General features: G+C 40.6%; 1 protein-coding gene across 2 annotated transcripts in view; it reads left to right on the top strand.

Annotated features, from left to right (window-relative positions):
* The first annotated feature begins 4,135 nt into the window (after window positions 1–4,135).
* BOD1L1 (biorientation of chromosomes in cell division 1 like 1) overlaps window positions 4,136–20,294 on the top strand; it is a 36,118-nt gene continuing 19,959 nt past the window's right edge. For both annotated transcript variants that reach the window (XM_032685094.1, XM_032685093.1), the window contains exons 1-10: window positions 4,136–4,330; window positions 4,667–4,791; window positions 6,058–6,248; window positions 7,521–8,141; window positions 8,613–8,759; window positions 10,116–10,285; window positions 11,293–11,416; window positions 11,761–11,905; window positions 12,566–12,641; window positions 13,516–19,606. In XM_032685094.1, coding sequence (XP_032540985.1) covers window positions 4,136–4,330; window positions 4,667–4,791; window positions 6,058–6,248; window positions 7,521–8,141; window positions 8,613–8,759; window positions 10,116–10,285; window positions 11,293–11,416; window positions 11,761–11,905; window positions 12,566–12,641; window positions 13,516–19,606 — 7,885 coding nt within the window. The remainder of the gene's footprint in view (window positions 4,331–4,666; window positions 4,792–6,057; window positions 6,249–7,520; window positions 8,142–8,612; window positions 8,760–10,115; window positions 10,286–11,292; window positions 11,417–11,760; window positions 11,906–12,565; window positions 12,642–13,515; window positions 19,607–20,294) is intronic.

Below are 20,294 nucleotides of genomic sequence, written 5' to 3'. Positions count from 1 at the left end.
TACCACCAGTAACACCATTTTCAAATTCAACACTGTATTTTATTACATACATTATATTTAGGAACAGATTTTCTGCTTCAGAATCATGCCATTTATGTCCCCAATTACTCAACTATAACCTGGGACAAAAAGATGTTAATCTGCAATCACAAGCTGTGTGGCTCTGCTGTCATGACAGCAATGGCTGAAATGAGTCTGCCCAGCCTTACAGTCCTGTGTTGGATTCAGGGAGACCAAAAGCAAGCCTAGAGCTAGGAAGAGAACAAAATACCCTCCCAGCCCCTGGGAGCACACAGTACAGGTACATTCTGGACCACAAGCACTTTCCCTGTGTACTTGTCCAGTCTCCTCTTGCAGCCATGAAAAATTTTTGTTCCCACAATATCATATGAATCTCCCTTTTTCTGTCTCATATCTTAGTATTTCTTCAGCAATTTAAATGTTGCCTGAAATTTAGGAACTGCAGATGGAACTCAGAAATATCTATTATCTACCTTATTAAGTAAGATGATATTAAGAAACTTGCTGAGACTTCTCATATTAAACATATGTCAAAATATTTAACAACGAAACTATCTCCTAAAAGAGAATGTAAAAGCAACTGTAGTCATCACGAGTTTGTAAATACGCATAGCAGGGGCTACAGGTTGCAGTATATGAAAAAATGAATAAATAACAGTAACATGACTTTTTAAAAACAAAAACATTTCACGAAAAGTTCCAAAGTAAAATGCACCGCAGTCAGAACCCAGTGTATAAAAAGAAGATTCTCATACTGTGATTAGGGATCGCAGATTTTAACACCAGAAATACTCCAAATTACTTTTAAAAAAGTATAATTCAATGTCCAGAAAATCTGCAGTGTGAGACATAAGCCAAACATAAACTATATGTAATTCAACTGTTTATATAACTGAAAATTGAGGAACAAGGTGAAAATGAAAAAAGCAAAAGGAGAAGTACTCTTGGGTCTGTCTGGAAAAAAAATTGTTCCAAGCATAAGGAAATTTATGAAGCATGTGAAAATTTACTAACATTAACTGGGGCTATGAAAGTAAGCAAGGAGAGTACTCAACTCAGAATGACAAATTACTGAAAAAAATCTCAAGTCCTTTATATTCACTCCTAACATTTCTGTTAATTATCTATCGAGTCTTTTTCAATCTGTTACCCCACAAATAAAAATATTTTTTACAAGCACTGGATATCAGGCATCACTAAGTGACTACATCAAATAACAGTAATAACAACAGTAAGCCATACATTCATAATTCTTAGTATAACTATATTACAGTGCAACCAATAAATAATGTATTGATTTATTTACAAGACTTCATATAATCATATCTCAGCATCCTTAAAATAAATCAACAACAAAGGGTTGATTGCTGTTTAATTTGAACTCCTGTTTTGTTTATTTTCAGGAACCTTCTAGTTTCCTTTGCAACAGCTTCCTGCAGGACAAGGTACAGCTAGACATAAAAAAAAAATAAAAAAGCCATTTTCATTCAGCACTTGGGATGAAGATATTTCCTCTGATAAATAAGATATCCCATAAGCCTGCAACACTCCGTAAGTTGCATGAACACAGGATGGGACCTAATTCAGAGCACAGAACTATTTTTTACATTCAGCTGTTGAATCAATTTCACTATGGACTGCTCATTGCAAGACTTTCAGACCACTGGGCATAACTGATCCCTGATAGCCTTTAAATTCCCAAATCTCATTAATGGATTCCTGCTCTCTCATATGTATCCTTCAGAGTGCATTCACTGACGTAGTCAAAGGCCACAGCTATTCCAGGTTGTCTGTGATACCTTGTGTATTAATGGTACATCCTTCTGCAAGTCAGGGATCTGCTTGTGCTGTTAAAATAAAGAACAATATTTTTTTTTCCACATCTTCTGCACCACCTTTGATTGGGGGAGAGGGACCAAAATGCCTTTGCTTAACACAAAATGCTGAAAACGTGAACTTCTCAGTAAAGCCTGAAATTAACAGATGCATTTACTAAAATTATGCCTTTCACTTCTGCCCTGTCTTGTTTACTGCTATGTGATTTTTAGTCAGCAGTGAAGAAACTTTTTTTATTGAGAAGAATGAAGCTGAGTCAGTAGACAGCACACTAGGATATACCAGTAGGGGTTGCACCAGGCTGCAGGCTGCAGATTCCCCACCCTTCTTAAGCTTTCGTGCTTTACTCCTTCTAGATGTCCATGTAGAAAATATGAAACTACACAAATAGAGGCCAGATTGTTTTAAAACACTGATTTTAAATTTTTAAATCCAGAGATTAAAATCTCGCAATACTTTTAAAACACCTCTCAGATTTGTTTCCTTCTGTGGAGCTCTAAACAGTCTAGGAGTACTTAGTTTACAGGAGGAAAACTAGCAGCAAGATTTACACTTCTAGCGTGCATTTAAGTCTGCAATGACAATCCTGGCACGCTTGCCTTTACACTCAAATTGATTTTTAATAATTACTGAAAAGGGCAATTCTTAACATTTGTACCTGGACAAGACATTCATGCCACAAAATTTGTACAACCAAAATACTATTACTGGCAAGTCCACTTTTTCTATTTTTAAGTACATTTTTGAACTTCCTTTCATCCTTACCCATCCTGGTTAGGACAGGAGTTCAGGCAAGAAGAATCTAAGAGGCAAGAAGAATCTAAGAGGCAAGAAGAATCTAAGAGGCAAGAAGAATCTAAGAGGCAAGAAGAATCTAAGAGGCAAGAAGAATCTAAGAGGCAAGAGATTCTCTAGGCAAGAGAAGATTTAAGATCTAGTCAAGAAGAGCCTGGAGAGCCAAACCAGCAGTAGGACAGACACTGTCCCACAGCTACTGTTCCAGGTATAATGAAATTTCTCTATTTCCAGATTTCGTTTCCTGCCTCTGGGGTCCTGTTTTAGTCATAAAGGGAATTACCAGACCACAGTCTGCACTGAATTCATCTTCAAAGATGATGAAAACAGCAGATACTCAAGAGTGACGACCCCAGGGCAGCACATACAATCATGGAATCATCAAGGTTGGAAGAGACCTTTCAGATCAAGTCCAACCATCAACCAGCACTATCACTGTAACCACTAAAGCCACATCATCAAGTGCCAGATCGAGACACCCCTTAAACACCTCCAGGAAAGGTGGTGACTCCACCACCTCCCTGGGCAACCCAATCGAATGCCTGACCACCCTCACAGTGAAAAAAAATTTTCTAATATCTAATCTAAATCTCCCATCTCAGCACAGTGGACAGTTATGACCATAACACACACAAAACAAAACAAACAAACAAAAACCCCAGAAACAAACCAAACAACAAACACGAAAAAAGTAGCCAGCAAGCGGGAGACAGCCTTAAAACCTGTGTATCACAAAAAACCACAAGAATGCACTGACACGTAAAGGCGGCATGTTTAAACTCAAGTATTTCCAATGTCACAGAATTCCCCCGCCAGCCTCGCCCAGGGGCGGAGGCGGGAGCGCTAAGTCGCACATCGCGCAGACAGACCGGGCCGTGCCTCAGCGCCCCTCGGGCCGCACCACCAGCGGCTCCCGCGCCCCGCCCCGGCCCCGCCCCCGCCCGCGGGAGGAAGCGCGCGGCACGGCCTGCTCCGCGATGGCGGCGGGCGCAGGAAGGGGCGGGCCGCGGGGCGGGGCGGCGGGGGCGCCGCCGGGAGCGCAGCAGCGGCGCCGGGCGGCCGGGGCGGGCGCCGCGCCCCCGCCGTGCCCGCAGCGCCCAGCGGCGGCCGCGCCGCGCCGGGGACGGGGGACGAGGCGGGCAGAGGCCGAACGCCGCCGCGGCCGCTCCTCTCTCCCTCCCCCCAACCCCCACAGCCTCGGCCCGGCGGGTCGGGGCCCTTCAGGCGCGGGGCCCGCGCGCGGCCCCGCCCCCCTCCCGCCCCCGCGCGGGCCCCGCGGCGGCTGCGCGCGGTCCCGCCAGTGTCGCCCCGCGCCGATGGCGCCGCTCCCGGCGGCGGCGCCCCCGCCCCCCCCCGCGCCGCGCGCCGCTTCCTCCCGCCGTCCCCTTCCGCTTCCGGGGCCAGCGCCGCCGCGGCTCGGTGAGCAGCCCCGTTCCGGGGCCCGCCCGGCACCGCCGGCAGCACCCGCCGCTCCGCCGCCCCCATGGCCACCAACCCGCAGCCCCCGCCACCCCCGCCGCCGCCCCCTCAGCAGCCGCCGCCGCTGCCGGGGGCCGGGGCCGGAGCGGGGGGCGGTGCGGCCGAACCCGAGCTGGTCTCCATGATCGTGAACCACCTCAAGAGCCAGGGGCTCTTCGACCAGTTCCGCCGCGACTGCCTGGCCGACGTGGACACCAAGGTTCGGGCGGGCGGCACTGGCGTCTCGGGGGGGTCCCGGCGCCCCGGGCTCGCGCAGGTCAGGGCCGGGCCCGGCCGGGGCAGAGCCGGAGCGGCCGCGCTCGGCGGGAGCGCAGCGTGTCCGGCGGGGCGCGCAGGGTGCACACACGGCCGACTCGGCGCCGTGTCGGCGATAGATACGGCGTTTAACGCGCTGCCATCGCTCCAGGGAGCGGGAGCGGCGGCGGCAGTGCCTTCAGGCGACCGGGGGGGTCCGACGTGCCAGCCCGGCCTCCGGGGGAATAACCAACCGCTTATCCAGCCCCTGCAGTCCAACCTCTCTGCTGTTGCTTTCTAGCCTGCCTACCAGAATCTGAGACAGCGCGTTGACAACTTTGTTTCCAATCATTTGGCGACTCATACCTGGAGTCCTCATCTCAACAAGAACCAGCTGAGAAATAACATTAGGCAGCAGGTTCTCAAGTAAGTGACAGCCATGGGGTTACTCTAAACGTACTTCTCTACCATGCTAGGTGATGGAGACTCTGGGTCAATGTAAAGCATCTGCTTTCTTCAAAGAAACTTCTGAAGAAGCTCTTTCATTATTTTGTTTTTTATAACCTGTAAAATGTAGTATTACTTCAGATAGGAACTTGCCATCAACATTAGTTAGAATAAGACTGCAGATATTTTTTTGTCTGATCCAGTATGGTGCAGGGGTGGAAACCTTGATTTTAACTTGGGATGTAACCCCCTGGCTAAAATCTACCTTTACTTTTTCTTCTAAGGGAGGTATTAAAATTGCACCTATCATGTTTGGAGCGAAGGAAAATTACAGATATTTGACAAACTAAGCTCTGCAGAGTACAAGGCGAAAGTCACATAGCAAAACCTGAATGTAAATCTAGCTGGACAGAGAAGAGGCTTTTAAGAATTGCTGTTATGTTAAAATGTCAAATGCTTACCTGGTATTACATTATTTCATGAAGTTTCCTCCAGTTTTTCTTCTCAAATCTTAAGAGTCATAAGAAAAGTTAGGACATTTCTTCCAAGTACACTGAGCTTGGTCATTGAATTGGATCAAACCAGGGATATAGGAACAAACTTAGTTATGCTGTGGTGGTACCACTGATAACTTGTACTGAGGAGCTGTTTGGTTTGTAGGGAGGGGAGTGGATGTTGTTTGTTGTTAAAGAAGCAGTGAGGACAAGAGGCTCCCACAGAAGATCACAGGGGTCTAAAGACATTGATACAGATATAAAGCTTTCTATTGCCATGTATTTTATTTTGCTGAAGATTAAAGGTGTTCTCTTAAGCTGCAGAACTTGCTGCACTCTACTGGGCAGTAAGTAACTTAGGGTGGCAGTGAGTGGTCTAGTAACTGTTTGTCCCTCATACCTTCTATAAGTCATCTCTTTTATGTTATGGAAATTGATCATATCGGGTTTCTTCTTAATTTTTTCCACAAGTGGGTTTTGCGATTAAATAACAATTGTAGGTGTAACCAGTAATAATTCAACAGCAGGCTGTTTGTTATGTTAATTCCGTGTGCTTGGATTGGTTTGTTTTTTCTAGCACTTTTTTTCTTATGGATAGGGCACAGGCTAAATCCATGCAGTGATGCTCAGAAAACATTAATGCTTCCATGGAGTTTCTTACGAGTGTTTACGTCACATCTAAATGGTCATACTTCATTAATAGGTTATTGAAATGTAATTTTCCTTACTAATTCCTGTAACTTTGTTCCAGGTCTGGAATGTTGGAATCTGGAATTGACAGAATTATTTCTCAGGTTGTGGACCCAAAGATCAACCATACATTTAGACCTCAGGTGGAAAAAGCTGTCCATGAATTTTTAGCCACATTGAATCACAAAGAGGAGGCAGGGCCCAGTACAGCTCCGAGTGAGGAAAAAGCAGATGCTTCTGTTACAGTGCAAGGTATTCTACCATTTCTCTGAGCAGTCTGTTAACAAAAGTGGGGTTTAAGAGAGCAGAAACGTTGACTAGGTTTGCTGCTGGCATAACATTGTTAGCATCAGAATTAGCAAGCTGAGCACCAGGCAGTACCATAACACTTACCTGTTACTGTATGTGTAAAGGTAGAAGGCAGAAGAGATGTCACCCTGTTATGACCATGTCACTGTCACTTCTGCTTGAGATTATGAAGAATCACTTTACTGTAGAGAGAAAAGTTGGTCTCAGGGTTTGGCCCTCAAACACAGATAAGAGAAGAACAATTCAATTTTTCTATCCATTGGTAGATCGGAAAAAAATTACCTAAGAGACAGTTCCCTGTCTTTGTGCAGTTGCTGTGTGCCTTAAAGTTTGAATGGCTAAGGTCCTCTTAGGAGCTTAAGTTGTGCTATAGGTCACCAATCTTTGGTTTGTTTATCAATACAACACTTTTTCTTCAGAGTTTTTATTTATGTTGCCTGTTGTCAACTTCTAAACACTCCTACAGGTAACTGTCCATTCTTTCACATCCTAAGACATTCCACAGCAGTACATCTATTTGTAACCAGACCCTGTATTTAAATCCAAAGTTTTTTCCTGTGAGGCCCACTTCCTTTAAAGTGGGTTAACAAGCCAGCTGCAACTCTTAATTCTAGTCCACTTAACCCTTTCTTATCCATCTTCAGAGTTGATTATAAGAGGGTGGAAAAGTGTTAAGGTATATCTGATCATCCCATTGTTATATAATCAATATGCTGAGTCCATTTTCCATGACTTTTATGGAGATACTAGAGGTGTGAGATGCAGACTATCTACTGCAATGTGTGTGTGTGTGTACCTATATATATAGAGAGAATGTATATATAATTCTTTATTTGCATATATATATATATAAAATATATCCAGAGTCATCATCCCAGTTGGGATGTTGGTAAAGATGAACAAGGATTGTGTTCAGAACATCCTTCCCGTTGACAATCCCCACATTCCTCAGGAACAGAGGTGTGTCACAGAGCAGAATGAATCCCTGGTAATAACATGATAATTGCTGCAGGAATGCAGCTTCGTGGAGTTTTTTATCTGGTTGGTCTTTTTTTTTTAACCAAAATCTCTCAATACAAAATTAGTCAAATAGTTAATTGTGCATATTTTATAGACAGTAATTGTTCTGTTTCTTTGCACTTGTTTAACATTCTATCTGAACAGAATTACATAAACTAGGGTAAAGTAAAACTCTGTTCTTTCTTACTTTTGAAGGTGTCTCTGCTACAACTCCTAGTGCTAACGTAGCTAGTGATGCAATGTCCATTTTGGAAACAATTACGTCTCTTAACCAAGAAGCAAGTGCTGCCAGGGCTTCAACAGAGACCTCAAATTCCAAGAACAATGACAAAGTTGCAAAAAAACTCTCATCTCAGCAGAGTGTGGATGGTAGCACTGATAAAGACAAAAACATGGAGGACTTGCCAGACAGAGAGAAAGCAATTTGTGACCTTTCGGGAGAAGGGGCTGAAACACTTGCAAAGTGTGAAGATGTAAATGAGCTTCCCTACCAAAGTGAAGAAATAAAAAATTCAGCAAAGGATACTAATGTTTGGACTTTTACAAGTAAAGATATTCAACAGGAAAGTGAAGATCAAAAGAGTAAATTATTGGATAAATGTGACAAGAAACCAGAGAGCAGTGAAAAAAGTGAAAGAAGAAAAGAAAAGAAAGAAAAACTTGACAAGAAGTCTGACCATTCAAAGAAAAGCGATGATACTGCGAAGTCAAAAGAAGAAAAGCAAGCAAAAGAATCAGAACCAGTGAAACAGTTAGCTCCAGAAAAAAATAGCAATAAACATAAAACAACTGAAAGCACGAAAGAAACTAAAGAAGGTATGGTGTGGGCAATACTCTTCTTCAAAATACGAATATGAGGTGGGTTTTTTAAGTGTATTCAGAAGTTGAATCAGAAGTATATTTGGAATGTAAGTTTTCTGATAAATTTGTCTTGCTAGCCACAGTTGGGCTTGTCCATATCTCTTAACTGAGGCACCCGAATTAGGAATCAGATGAGCTTTGATTCTTCAAGTGTGTGGTTGGTCATCTGCTTTAATCTGGCAAGTTGTCTGTACAATTCCAGTCTTCATTTTAAAGTTTATAGTTGTACCTCAGGGTGATTTTTGTTTTTAGTAAACCAGAGTTAGGCTAATAACATTTCATTAAGGTAGTATAATTTTGTTTTCTTATTCCTATTTCTTAAGATAATTTTGTTCTCGGTGATAAAATTGCTGTTTTGGTAAAAAAAGTTTCACAAATATGGTGTGCTGCATTACAGCTCTTTGTTTCAATTTTTTCCTTTGCAAGAAAATTCATTCATAGATTCAGATATGGATGTACTCAGTGACATCACAGTCAGCTCTGTCCATACCAGTGACCTTTCTTCCTTTGAAGAAGAGAGTGAAGAGGAGCCTGTAATTTCTGACAGTACTGAAGAGGGGGAGATCACATCAGGTAGTAAAATAATTAGATTGTTAAGCAGCAAGAAGGAGTATGTAATGCTGTTGTTGAGTGCATCATATCATAAGTGTTAGGGTTTGCAGTGTTTTATTGTACTTACCTGTGGGAAAGAACTTGACTGTGGAATGGATAGTATGTGTGCAATTGAAAAAGACGAGTATTGCGTTTACTTTTTGAATATTTTTTAATAGTTTGGTGTATTCTAAACATTGTAAATCTTATTTATGCTACAGTATTCTATAGATGACAAAAGCACTTAAAGGTGGATATGTCAGTCTCTCTGAGTCTTTTTCCCCTCCATGCTGTCATGAGCTTGGTGTAACATTGGAGTGCTTTGTGACTTTGGGGTAGTGGTTGTAGCTGGCATTGCAGATCAGGTTGGTTTTAGAGCTTTAGGATTGCAGGAATGTCTAGATTCTACTTGGCCACATTAGAGGGAACAGGAATGGATCTAACCTTAAAAATTCAGAAACACCAGATCATTTCACTGACTGGGTTACCTTTTTGTGTTCCCCCTGTCCAGTACAGACCTCAGACTCTGATTTCTGCAGATGTGACTTCTGCAGTTAGTAACACTTCCCACTTCATGATGCAGAGTGCCTTAGTACCTGAATGTGTTCTCTCTAGTATGCTCACAGCTTACTTTTTCTGCTCTAAGAATATGATTTAGAGGCATTGAATTACTTGCATATTCTCTGCCTTTGCTCTTACCTTGAAATATGACAGATGATATTCAGTTATGACTGAACATTTGTGAAAAGAAAGCAAGCCTTAAGTATGTTACGGGAATAGAAATAATCTGTACAGTATGGAGCACAAGTGATTTTGCACAATTTCTAATAATCCTGATAAAACAGAAATAAATTTACTTATTTATTTATACTTGATTAATACTTACATGAGTGTAAACAACAGCGTGTTTTGTTTATGTATTTCACTAAGCATATATAGTTTTTAGGTATTCAAGTATTGTACAGTTTTTTTGGTGTGGGGCGAAGCATAATTTAACACATAGCAGAAATTACATTCTGACTTCTTACGCGTAGTTAACTACAAAATATGTACAAGGACAATGGCATTACAAGCCCAGTTGTTCTGTCCCAGTTTATTTTGGGGTTTGTGTCTTGCAAATTTTTGGCTCAATGATGTACACAAACACGTGAATGCACCTTTCAATTTTTTCATAATCTAGTGATATTTTGATGGTAAAAGAGTATTTTTTTAACTGTTTATGTTTTTAGAGTAAATAATTATTAATACATTTTTGAATAGCTTGGCCTCCTCAAAGTCGTGTTGAAAGCACTGCCCTAATTTATCAATATATTTCTATACTCACTAACCTTTCTTTAGATGAAGAGGAGAAAAAGAGTCAAAGTAAGACGAAGCCTCACGCTCACGAGCTGAGCGATGGGAAAGCCAAGCCCATTCGCAACGCGTACGTTCACAAGCCTTTCCTGTACTCCAAATACTTCAGTGACTCTGATGATGAACGAACTGTGGAGCAGCTCCGTCAGTCCATTGTAAGTGTTGTGGTTTGTTACTGCTCTTTATAGAGCAGGAATTCCACTTCTGGTGTGATGGTGGTTTGTGAGGGGGAGTTGTGGAGTCCTCTGTTCTTTCTCACTTTGGTTTTTTTTCCCTCGTGTTACAACTGCCCTTTCTTCAGGTGTCTATCAGTATGGCACGATGTGCTCTGCAGCACAGTGCTCTACTCTGCTGGTTATAGTTTGAAGGCTTCTGGTGGTGAAAGCAATGACACACTTTTCTATGTCTTTCTCCTCCTCCAAAATAAACAGTCTTTTGATGTTGACAGAGGATTTGCTAATTACATGCAGCGTCTTCACAGAATCACAGCAATGGGTGAATTTTCTCAACTGAGTGATTTGATGGGGAGAGTAAGAACTGCTACACTTACGAAAAATCTGGTCGTCAGTAGATTTAACGTACATGATGACAATTCGGGTGGACACAGTAACCCATATCTACCTGTCCTCTGCCTTCAGTGGGATGTTGAGTAGGTCAGGCTTGTGTTGAGTACTGCAGGCGACTTCCTTACACCAAGTCTTTAAAAATGTAGTTCTTGCTGTCCATGAAATCAGTTTGTAGCGAGTCTGCAGCCACTGAGAATGGAAAGAGATTTAAGCCTGTGCACTCTGTTCTGTGGAAGAGGGGCCAATACGCAGAAGAGGGAGCAGCAGTTCTTTTAGATTTTCTCCTTTGGCCAGGTAAAAACTTATATATATAATATACTTATAGTTGTATATATAATATATACTTAGTATATATACACTATTTATATATTATATATTAGTACTTATATATATATATATAATTAAAAATATGTTCTTTGAGAAGGTCTCATAGCTTCAGTCTGCAGTGTTAGGCAGCAGTGAAACTCTGGAACTCAGCTAATTTCACATCACAAGCTAGCATGCTCTGTTTCTATGGGTTTTAGACTTACATTTATAATCAAAGAATGCTCTTTGACCTAATGATAATTATTGTTTTCCTTGGTTTTTGTCTCTAGGCCAAAGAAAAAGAAGAGAGACTCCTAAGAAGACAAATTAACAGAGAGAGACTTGAAGAAAAACGCAAACAGAAGGCTGCAGAAAAAACAAAATCCCTAAAAACTGGAAATCAAAATGCTAAAGGTATGATTAGCCCCTACGACCTTGCTCTAACTTACACTCTAGAAAGAAAACTTTCAGCTTTTAATAATGGTCATAGGTCTGTAGTAATTTCCTTTGCTTAACAACCCAGTGTTTCAGCAGTGATGTAAAGGAAAAATGTATAAAGCAAATTATTATGAATTGTATGAAATTTCATCTCCACTTTTTCATGTATCATTACACTACTTAGACTCAGTGAATACCCATAGACACAGGTATTCTCTGTGACACATTAGTACTGTCTGTACTGCTTTCAGTCATGTTTATAGCTGAAACAGTAATATAATGACATGCGTATGTATTTCACCATTTGTGTATTATGTTAGGAAAAAGTGGCTTGCACTTAGAAGAACCGCCATCAAAAAGTCTGGAGTCAAAAGCTACTGGTACCAGCATTAAGGATGTGCTTAAAGAACAGAAAATTTTAGAAAAAAAAGTGGCCTTGAGCAGAAAAAGAAAAAGATATTCAAGGTATTTATGTATTTTCTCAAAAGGAATTAAAGTTTTGAATATTCATTTTTGCAGATTTCAAAGGTTCTTTTCAACTTTGTACTTAGCCTTATTGACTTTTAACAGTTTTCTGTTAGAATATTCACATAATTTTGTTGCGAATAAACATGAAGTTCAGGCAGAAAGTCAAATTATAGCTGCTTAAATATATTGCAACTCAGACTGCAGTAGCAGTCTTTACTGACTTTTCATACACAGAATGGTAATAAAGGCATGAGAATAGAGAGCTTTTACATGCTTGTGCATCTGATATGTAAGTCAACTTGGCTTCATCTTGAAACTGATGTTTTAATGTAGATAAGTACCTGTACATAACTCTCTACCTACAAGTATATATGGGGCAAGGAGAGCTCTTACCCATTTTACAGGGACAACTGCAGTAGTAATATTGTCATACTCGTGAAGCACTGATATCCAGAGAATATTTTTTAAGTTGATACACATAATTTTACAAGAGAGAAAAACCTGAGCAAATTGGTTAGTCAGAAGTGGGGTGATCAAGCTCTGGTTCCGTATTTTTAGTAGGCATTTCTCTCTCAGCTTTGAAAGAAGAAAGTTTATAAAGTAATTTTAGGCTGATAGCAATTTTTCTTTATTAAATTGTCCAAATACCTGTTTCAGGCGTGCTGAAGATGGCTGCAGAAAGAAATATGAGCCCTCTGAAGAAGATTCTAAAGAAGTCCAAAAGACAAATGAGGTATCTGTTTCTCAAATATAAACTTTATGGTCTTCCTTTTTAATTCTAGTAGACTTTTTCATATGTCCACACTAAACTGCATATAATTGCATTCGTTCTTATTAATTAGTTTTTCCCTGACAGTTCTTTCTGTTGTATTAGTGGTTTGACATTGCTGTCGTAGTGCTTTCTGAATTCCAGTAGATTCAGTGCTAATGCATGTTGTAGTAGAACACAAGATGAGTTTTAAGCCCTAATCTGTAAAGGAGGTTGGGTTTTAAAAAAGAGCAAGGTCTTATGTGCAAAGACTTGAGGAGTTTGATCTGTTTAAACTTCTCACTGCAAAGTTAAAGGAAAACTGACTGTGGTCTGAATGCTAAAAGAGAATTTTTATGGCAAGAATTTTTATAAACAACATTATTTAAAAAAAAAGTAGCAGTTGGAAGTTCAAATGGAAGTCTAGATTTGTCTAGTTTTTGGTGTGTTGTTTAGTTTTGATTTTTTTAGTTATGGTTTTCTTTTAACAGACAGCATAATGGCTGTTTAAAGTGTCTTACGGAGTACTTGAAATTGTGATTGTCCATTCAAAAATCTGTTTAAATCATTTTAGAAAGAAAAATCATCTTATAAAGAAAAGATAATAAAGTTCAGAAAGTCTGCTTAAGGTTAACTTCTCTTCCTTTGGATTTTTACGCAATGGCAGATAGTTGAAATGAAAATGGCAAGTTTTATTTTTTTACTAACTATATTTTAGGTGATTTTTTTATTACATTGTTAAGTGTATCCTCTGGTGTACTGTTTTTATGGAGAACTTGTCCTTAGCAGTTCTGTTTGGTCACATAGTGAAGGAACTGTGTAACATTTACTTATATATGTAAAAAAATCTCTTTTTTAGACTTGTGAAAAAAATTCTTCCAAAGAATTGAAGCATAATCATGGGAAAAGTGAAACCCCTAAACAACTTAGAAGACTTTCAGAGTGGGGGCATTCAACTGAGGAAACCAAAAGTGATTCTAAAGCAGAAAAAGAACACAGAAGAAAACCCTCCACTTCTCTTCAGGCCGAAGGAGTCCAGCAGGACAGTGAAGCAAGAGATCCAAAAAGACAATCAGATAGAGCAGAAGTCAATAGTGAAGAACCACAGAAGCAGAAATCCATATCTAAAAATGAAAAACACCCCAAAAAAGATACTGACACAGAAATTCAACATACGAAAAATACTGCCAAAAAAGAAACCAAGTCTTACAGAGATAAAAATGAAAAGGAAAGAACTGCTTTAGAAGATAAACTTTCTTTAAAGCACAAACATAAAGGAGATGGTATTCATAAATCAAATGAAGATGTTGAACTCCATTCATCTGAGAGAAGTTCGAAAGGAGAGGATGGTGGCCAGAAACATAATCAACAAGTAAAGGTTTCCTCAGATGACAAATCTGAAAGGAAAAGTAAACACCGAAGTGAACGGAAAATATCAGTAACAGGGAAAGATGGGAAAACCACTTCTGAATCAGCCCTAAAAGCTGAAGAATTGCTGCGGAAAGAAAATAAAAAAGACAGACATCTCTCAACAGAAAAATCAAGAGCAGAATGCAAGACGAAAAGGTCCCTGAGTGATTCTAAACCACAGAAGGATTCCCTAAGTGCCTCAAAGCAACTTGCTTCTGCATCACACAGAAGGAGTGAAAGCTACTCAGAAGATAAACATGAAATAGAATCGACTAACTCTGATTGTAATTTAAAACATGAAGATGGCGTTCATAAAGATAGACGAAGATCTAAGAGCCTTGTAGAAGACAAGATTTTGTTAAAGTCCAAGTCAAAGAGTCATAGTAAACAGGTCAAAGTATCTGAAACAGAATTACAGGAAAATTTAACAAAACAAGAGATTGGACAGAAAGACAAAGATAAGAGCCTGGAAGACAGTGATTCAGATAAACAACACAAATCCAAGAATGACGACAAAGGTTTTGAGGAGAGTGGTGCTGAGTCTGAGCTTGTGAGTGGCACACAGTCAACTCAGGGATCACAAAAAGACTTAAGTCACAGAGCTAAGTTACATTCTGGAGAAAAGGGATCCGTAAAAGAAAAATATAGAGGTGATAGAGATTTAAGTAATTCCAAGCTAGAAAGAAGGTTCTCTTCTGAAGGTCACAAAAGCAGGAACTTAAAGCACAGCAACAAGGAAATAAAGAAGAAGGAAGAGAGCGTCAAATCGGAAGATAAAGATGCTAAAGAAGTGGACAGTGGGCATGAAAAAGTATTGAATGTCACAGTGACAATGGATAAAAAACAAAGCAAGAAGGTATCCTGTGAAAATAGAAAAGGCAGTGTATCAAACCAAGATTTACTTAAGGAGGAAAAGCAATCAGCCAGCACAACGGAAAGCAGCCAGGCTCCAGCCCCTCAAAAGGCAACTATGAATAATGATTCTGGTCATGCAGAAGAACTGATGGAACTTGATTTGAAACAAACAAAAGTACAGGAAACATCCAACATGGAAGGAAAAAACATTCAAAACTCAGTCCAAGCCGCAGATGTCAAGAATGCAGCAAAACAAAAAGCATCTCGCTCTATTTCAAATAAGGGAATAAAACACAGCTTGGCAGATCCTGAAACCCGTGAATCGCGATTTCTACCCGCAGCTGAAAAAACTGTTGAACAAGAAGCTATTTCTAATAAACAAGTTGGTGCCTTAGAAACTTTGTCCAAACAAGCTTCCATGGATCAAGGACCCAGTAAAAAAGGGGCTTCTAAAAGGAGGCTTGTGTATGAAACAAGTGGTAGAATCTTACGCAATGTGCCCAGTAAAGATCAAGCTTCAAAAGATAGCAGAAGACCAAAGAATTCAAAAACTGTGATAAATTCTAATTCAGATGATGTTCCTTTAGCAATTAGTTCTTCCAGAGAAGATGCTGCTGATGCAAAGTCCATGGATATGGATGTCTCAGATTTTACAAATTCCCTAGGTAGTATGTCTAAAGAATGCCGTAATTCTGGTGAGACTTCTTCATTGAAAGACACTTCCACTTTGAAAAATGATGAAGCACAGGTTGTATACATGGAGCAAGATAGTGCAGTGCCGAGTTCTGTCGTGAAAGATGATGGTAACAACACCATGACAAACAGTATAGGAAAAGATAGCAAGGTCCCCCAGCCTGATGAAGAGGCAATGGAAGACAGTACAGCTGGGTTACCTAGTCAAGAAGATTCTAATGAAGCAGCAAAGTCGGAAAGCTCTCAGGACAGAGAGTTGAAAATAAAAGAGGAAAACTTGATGTCTGATGTAACTGAAGATTGTGGAGATGTAACAGCAAAAGAACTTCCCCTTAGAAGAAAAGAAAGAGAGCACTTGAATAGAGAGCCTTCCACAAAGGGAGAAAGAAGCGTAATGATGAATAATGTGGAAAAGAATGAGATGCATGACGATGATCTGATACAGTCTTCCTCTGTAGTAGTGCCTGAAGGAGTTCCTGAGGAAAGTGTCAAAGACTCTGTTACAGCCAATGGGCAGGAAGGGAATAGTCTGGTTGGCGTGGAAGACAAAAATGAAAGCAATGGAGTAGGTACCAGTGCAGGAAGTAGTAAACCTAGCAGCCTACAAATAACTCCAACCACTGTGATAGGAACTAGCACAGAAAAGATCATTGAGAGCACTGCAATGGCGACTAGTACAGGAGAGGAAAGAACTGAGTGTGTATCACATTCTGAAAAGGGCAGTGATGCTACAACCACTTGCTCAGAGGAAAGTGAGGTGGCGGCAATCTGCACAAGCATAGAGGCTGATGAAGGTTTTACAACAGGCATATGGGTAAAAAGTAGTGAGAGCTGCAGTTTTGTCACAGGAGCAGATGCTGGTGACTGTACTGTTGCAGCAGCTGAAGAAGGTGGTAGCAGTGTTGTCACTACAGGATTAGCAGAAAGTGAAAGTTTCCTAACAAGCACAGAAGGAGAAGAAAATGGTGACTGTACCATGGTTGATGCTGAAGAAAGTGATAAGGTTTCAGTCAATGCAAGCGGAGTAGAAATTGAAGACACTGTGAATAGTGCTGGAGCAGAAGAAAAAGATGATGCTGTGACTAGCGCAGGCTCTGAAGAAAAGCGAAAGACCTCAACTTGTGTAGACACAGGCAAACTTGAAAGTTCTGTATCCTGCTTAGGTGAAGTGGAGAGCGATGGAGCTGTAACTAGTGCAGGAACAGAAACAGGTGAAGGGTCAACCAGTGGTGACAGTTCAGGTGAATTTAGGGGCAGTGTGACAGCTGGCCAAGTGAAAGAACATGAAGGTACTGTGACTTGCACAGGTGCAGAAGAAAGAGGTCATAACTTCATAATCTGCGCTGTGAGTGGTACAGATACCCAAGGAGAAAGCACTGTGACTGGTGCATGTACTGCAGTGGTCACAAACAACAGTGCCTCTACTGGAACTGGTGGTGACAAATCCGAGGATACTGTAAATGGTGAAAGCGCAGTGACCAGCACAGGCATAACTCCAGAAGATGATGCAGTCTGCACAGGGCTAGAAGACAGCAATGAGGGATTTGCAGTTTGTTTAGAAGCTGAAAAATGTGAAAGCCTAATGGACAGTATAAGGGCAAAGGAAGAAGCCAATATCACTACAGTCAGTGTAGGTCTATGTGATGATGAGGGATTTGTGACTAGTACAGGCTCAAAAGAAGAGGATGAAGAGGGTGAGGACATTGTGACCAGTACGGGAAGAGGAAATGAAGAAAATGAGCATGCTTCTACTTGTACAGGAATGGAAAGTGAAAATGCACTAATTTGTATAGATGCCGAAGAAGGTGAAAGTTCCATTATCTGCATAGTTGCCGAACAAATGGAAGCTGAGTCAGGAGTGGCTGGCACAAATACAAATAAGCTTACTATTGACAGCATGACAAGTGCAGAGAAAGAAGCCAATTCTGGCACGAGCTGTAAAAATGATAAGGGGATTGTTGAAAGCAGCATAACCAGTGCAGGTGCTGCAAATGAGAGTGTCTTGGCAGCACATACAGCAAAGCATGAAGGTACCTTGCTTCCCGTAGTTGCTGAGGAATGTGAGGGTCCCATGACGAGTGCTATGGCCATGCAAGATAAGGCCCAGTTTGGTGCTGAAGACAAACATGAGAATGCCATGACTTCCTTTGACAGCAGAGAACTTGATGCCTCTGTAAGTAGTGTAGTTCCAAAGGAAGATGAGACTCTTATTCCTGGTGATAGAGAAGTAAAAGTAAAAGGTGATATCATCTCTACTAGTACAGTGGAAGATGCTCCCTTACATTCAGCAGTGGATGCTGAAGAAGGTCCACTTGCTATTGGAAGAGCAAATGAAAACAGGGAAAGCTCTATGATCTTAACAGACCCTGAAGACACAGAGGTGCCTATGCCCAGTACAGCTACAGAGCTTAAAGAGTGTGTGCACAGTTTTAGCAGTAAGCTGGAGAAAGATGAGTGCACTATGATTTCCACCAGTATTGTGGAGGAATTTGAGACTCCTATGTCAAGTGCAGCTGTTGAATGTGATGGTCAGCTCTCCTCTGTGAAAACAGAAGAAATAAATGAGAATGCTATGGTTTCTGTAGATATGGAAATATATGAGGTTCCCATGCCTAGTGAATCCAGTACAGGAGGAGATGATGATGATGATGAAAGTCATCCAACTGCTAGTGGTAAGGAAGAAAAAGATGAGTGTGCTATGATTTCCACAAGTGTTATGGAAGAACAGGTAATTGTAATGTCAGGTGAAGTCACAGAAGAGGCAATTCAACACCTGTCAGACACAGAGTCAAAAAATGAAACAGTAATCATCTCTACAAGTACAACAGAATGTTTTGAAGCTCCTGTGTCAAGTGTAGCTATGCAAGATGAAAACAAACTCGCTGCTTCAGAAACAGAGGGAAGATACGAAGCTGCTATGATCACTACAAGCATGACAGAAGAATGTGAGATAGTCCTGATCAGTGCAGCACCACAAGCTGAAAGTCAGCTCATTGTAGCAGGAGAAGAAAATACCATTCTTTCTCCAAATGCATCAGAGGAATGTAAGATTGTGGAGACCACTGCAGCTGTAGATGAACAGTTTGGACTAGCTGCTTTTGATGCAGATGGGAAAAACAAAGGTTCTGTGATTTTTGTGGGAGAATGTGGAGCTCCTGTGCTAAGGGTCGCCACCGACAATGAAGATCAACACACTGCTTCAAGTGAAGGAGACAAGGAGGAGGGAGCAGTGATCACCCTGAGCACAATGGAAGAATGTGATAGTCTCTTCACCTTCACAGTCATAGAAGAAAGTCAACTTGCTGCTGAGAGTACAGAAGTAAAAGACAAAAGTGAAGAAATTTTTAATACTACTAACCAGATTGAATGCATCCTTTCATCTACAGGCCCAGAGGAGACCTGTAGGATTCCCAGCAGGAATTCTTTGCTTGCCATTGGTGGGGAGAGTGAGACGCATGAGAGTGGTGTGGGTGCAGAGTCGGCAGCGCCTCAGACCACAGTAGACAGTGAAATCACAGAAACTGATGAAAATTCAGTGAACCTCATGAGTGTAGATGAAGCCCTTTGTGTGGAGATTAGTACAGAGACTGCTGAGAGTCCTTCTTCAGAGGCACATGAGGATGGTGAGCAAGCTGAAGACGTTTTGCACGGGGATGTTACATCAGAACTCTCTTCTGTGATTTCAGAAGCAGTGGTAGAGAGTGAAACTCAGAAGAATGTAAGCTGTAAATTGAACTCAAACTTGCTTTTAGAAAGTGACTTTTCTGAAATAAGGACTCCCCTGCCTAAGGCACAGGCTCTTTCTTTAGTTTCTGCAAACAAAGTGACTGTAAACACCGATCATGGTGAAGTAACAATAGAAGCAGAATTAGGGCAGAGAAGTGACCTCCCTTTGTTACATGTAGAAGAGCTATGTGGCAGTGGTGATAAAACGAACTTGGTCAAAATAGATGATACTGCCATTGAAGTTACTTTTCAAAAAAGTAATGCAGGTGAGGATTTCTTTTTTTTTTTTTTTTTTTACATTCTTTGGTTTAAAAGCTGTCAAAAGTAGGTGCATTTTGCCATTATTATAGTTAGAAATAATGTGCACTGTTCAAATGTACCTTGTTGCTTTCTTGTTTGCAAAATAACTGTTAATAATATATATAAGAATTGGTGACAAATATTTAAATAAGCATGTGATTCTGGGGGTATACACTGAACACAATTATCTGAGTTGTGTTGGAAAACATTATTAAGAATGCAAAGAAATTACTAAAATACATCGACTTAAAATTGTGAGCTAATATATGAAGTGGTTTGCAAGGGAAATTATTGTGGAGCTACACATGGGTTTGTTACTGATGTGTAGTGAAATTCAAAAATGGTTTTTTAGGAAAGAGAGTGCATTTCATTTAGATGTATGTTCATTTTAGAAATGTAACTTTGTAGCAATTTTGAAGGTTAAGAATGACCATTCGTAATCAAAACTGCAGATTTGCTCTGGATCGTTATTTAATGGTCATGTTCAGATTCATTGTCTTACACTAAATTTTTTCTTGTGAATAGACTTCCTTTAGGTTACAAAAGAATCAGACAGTTATCCTAAACAAGCATTTTAAGTGAGCAATGATAATAGATGTCTATTTTAAATAGAAAATTTGTAGAAAATAGAAATGAACTTACATGGTTGTTAGT

The sequence above is a fragment of the Chiroxiphia lanceolata genome, chromosome 4 (assembly GCF_009829145.1).
Source record: "Chiroxiphia lanceolata isolate bChiLan1 chromosome 4, bChiLan1.pri, whole genome shotgun sequence".
Classification (NCBI taxonomy): Eukaryota; Metazoa; Chordata; class Aves; order Passeriformes; family Pipridae; genus Chiroxiphia; species Chiroxiphia lanceolata.
This window is presented reverse-complemented; position numbering and strand designations above follow the sequence as displayed.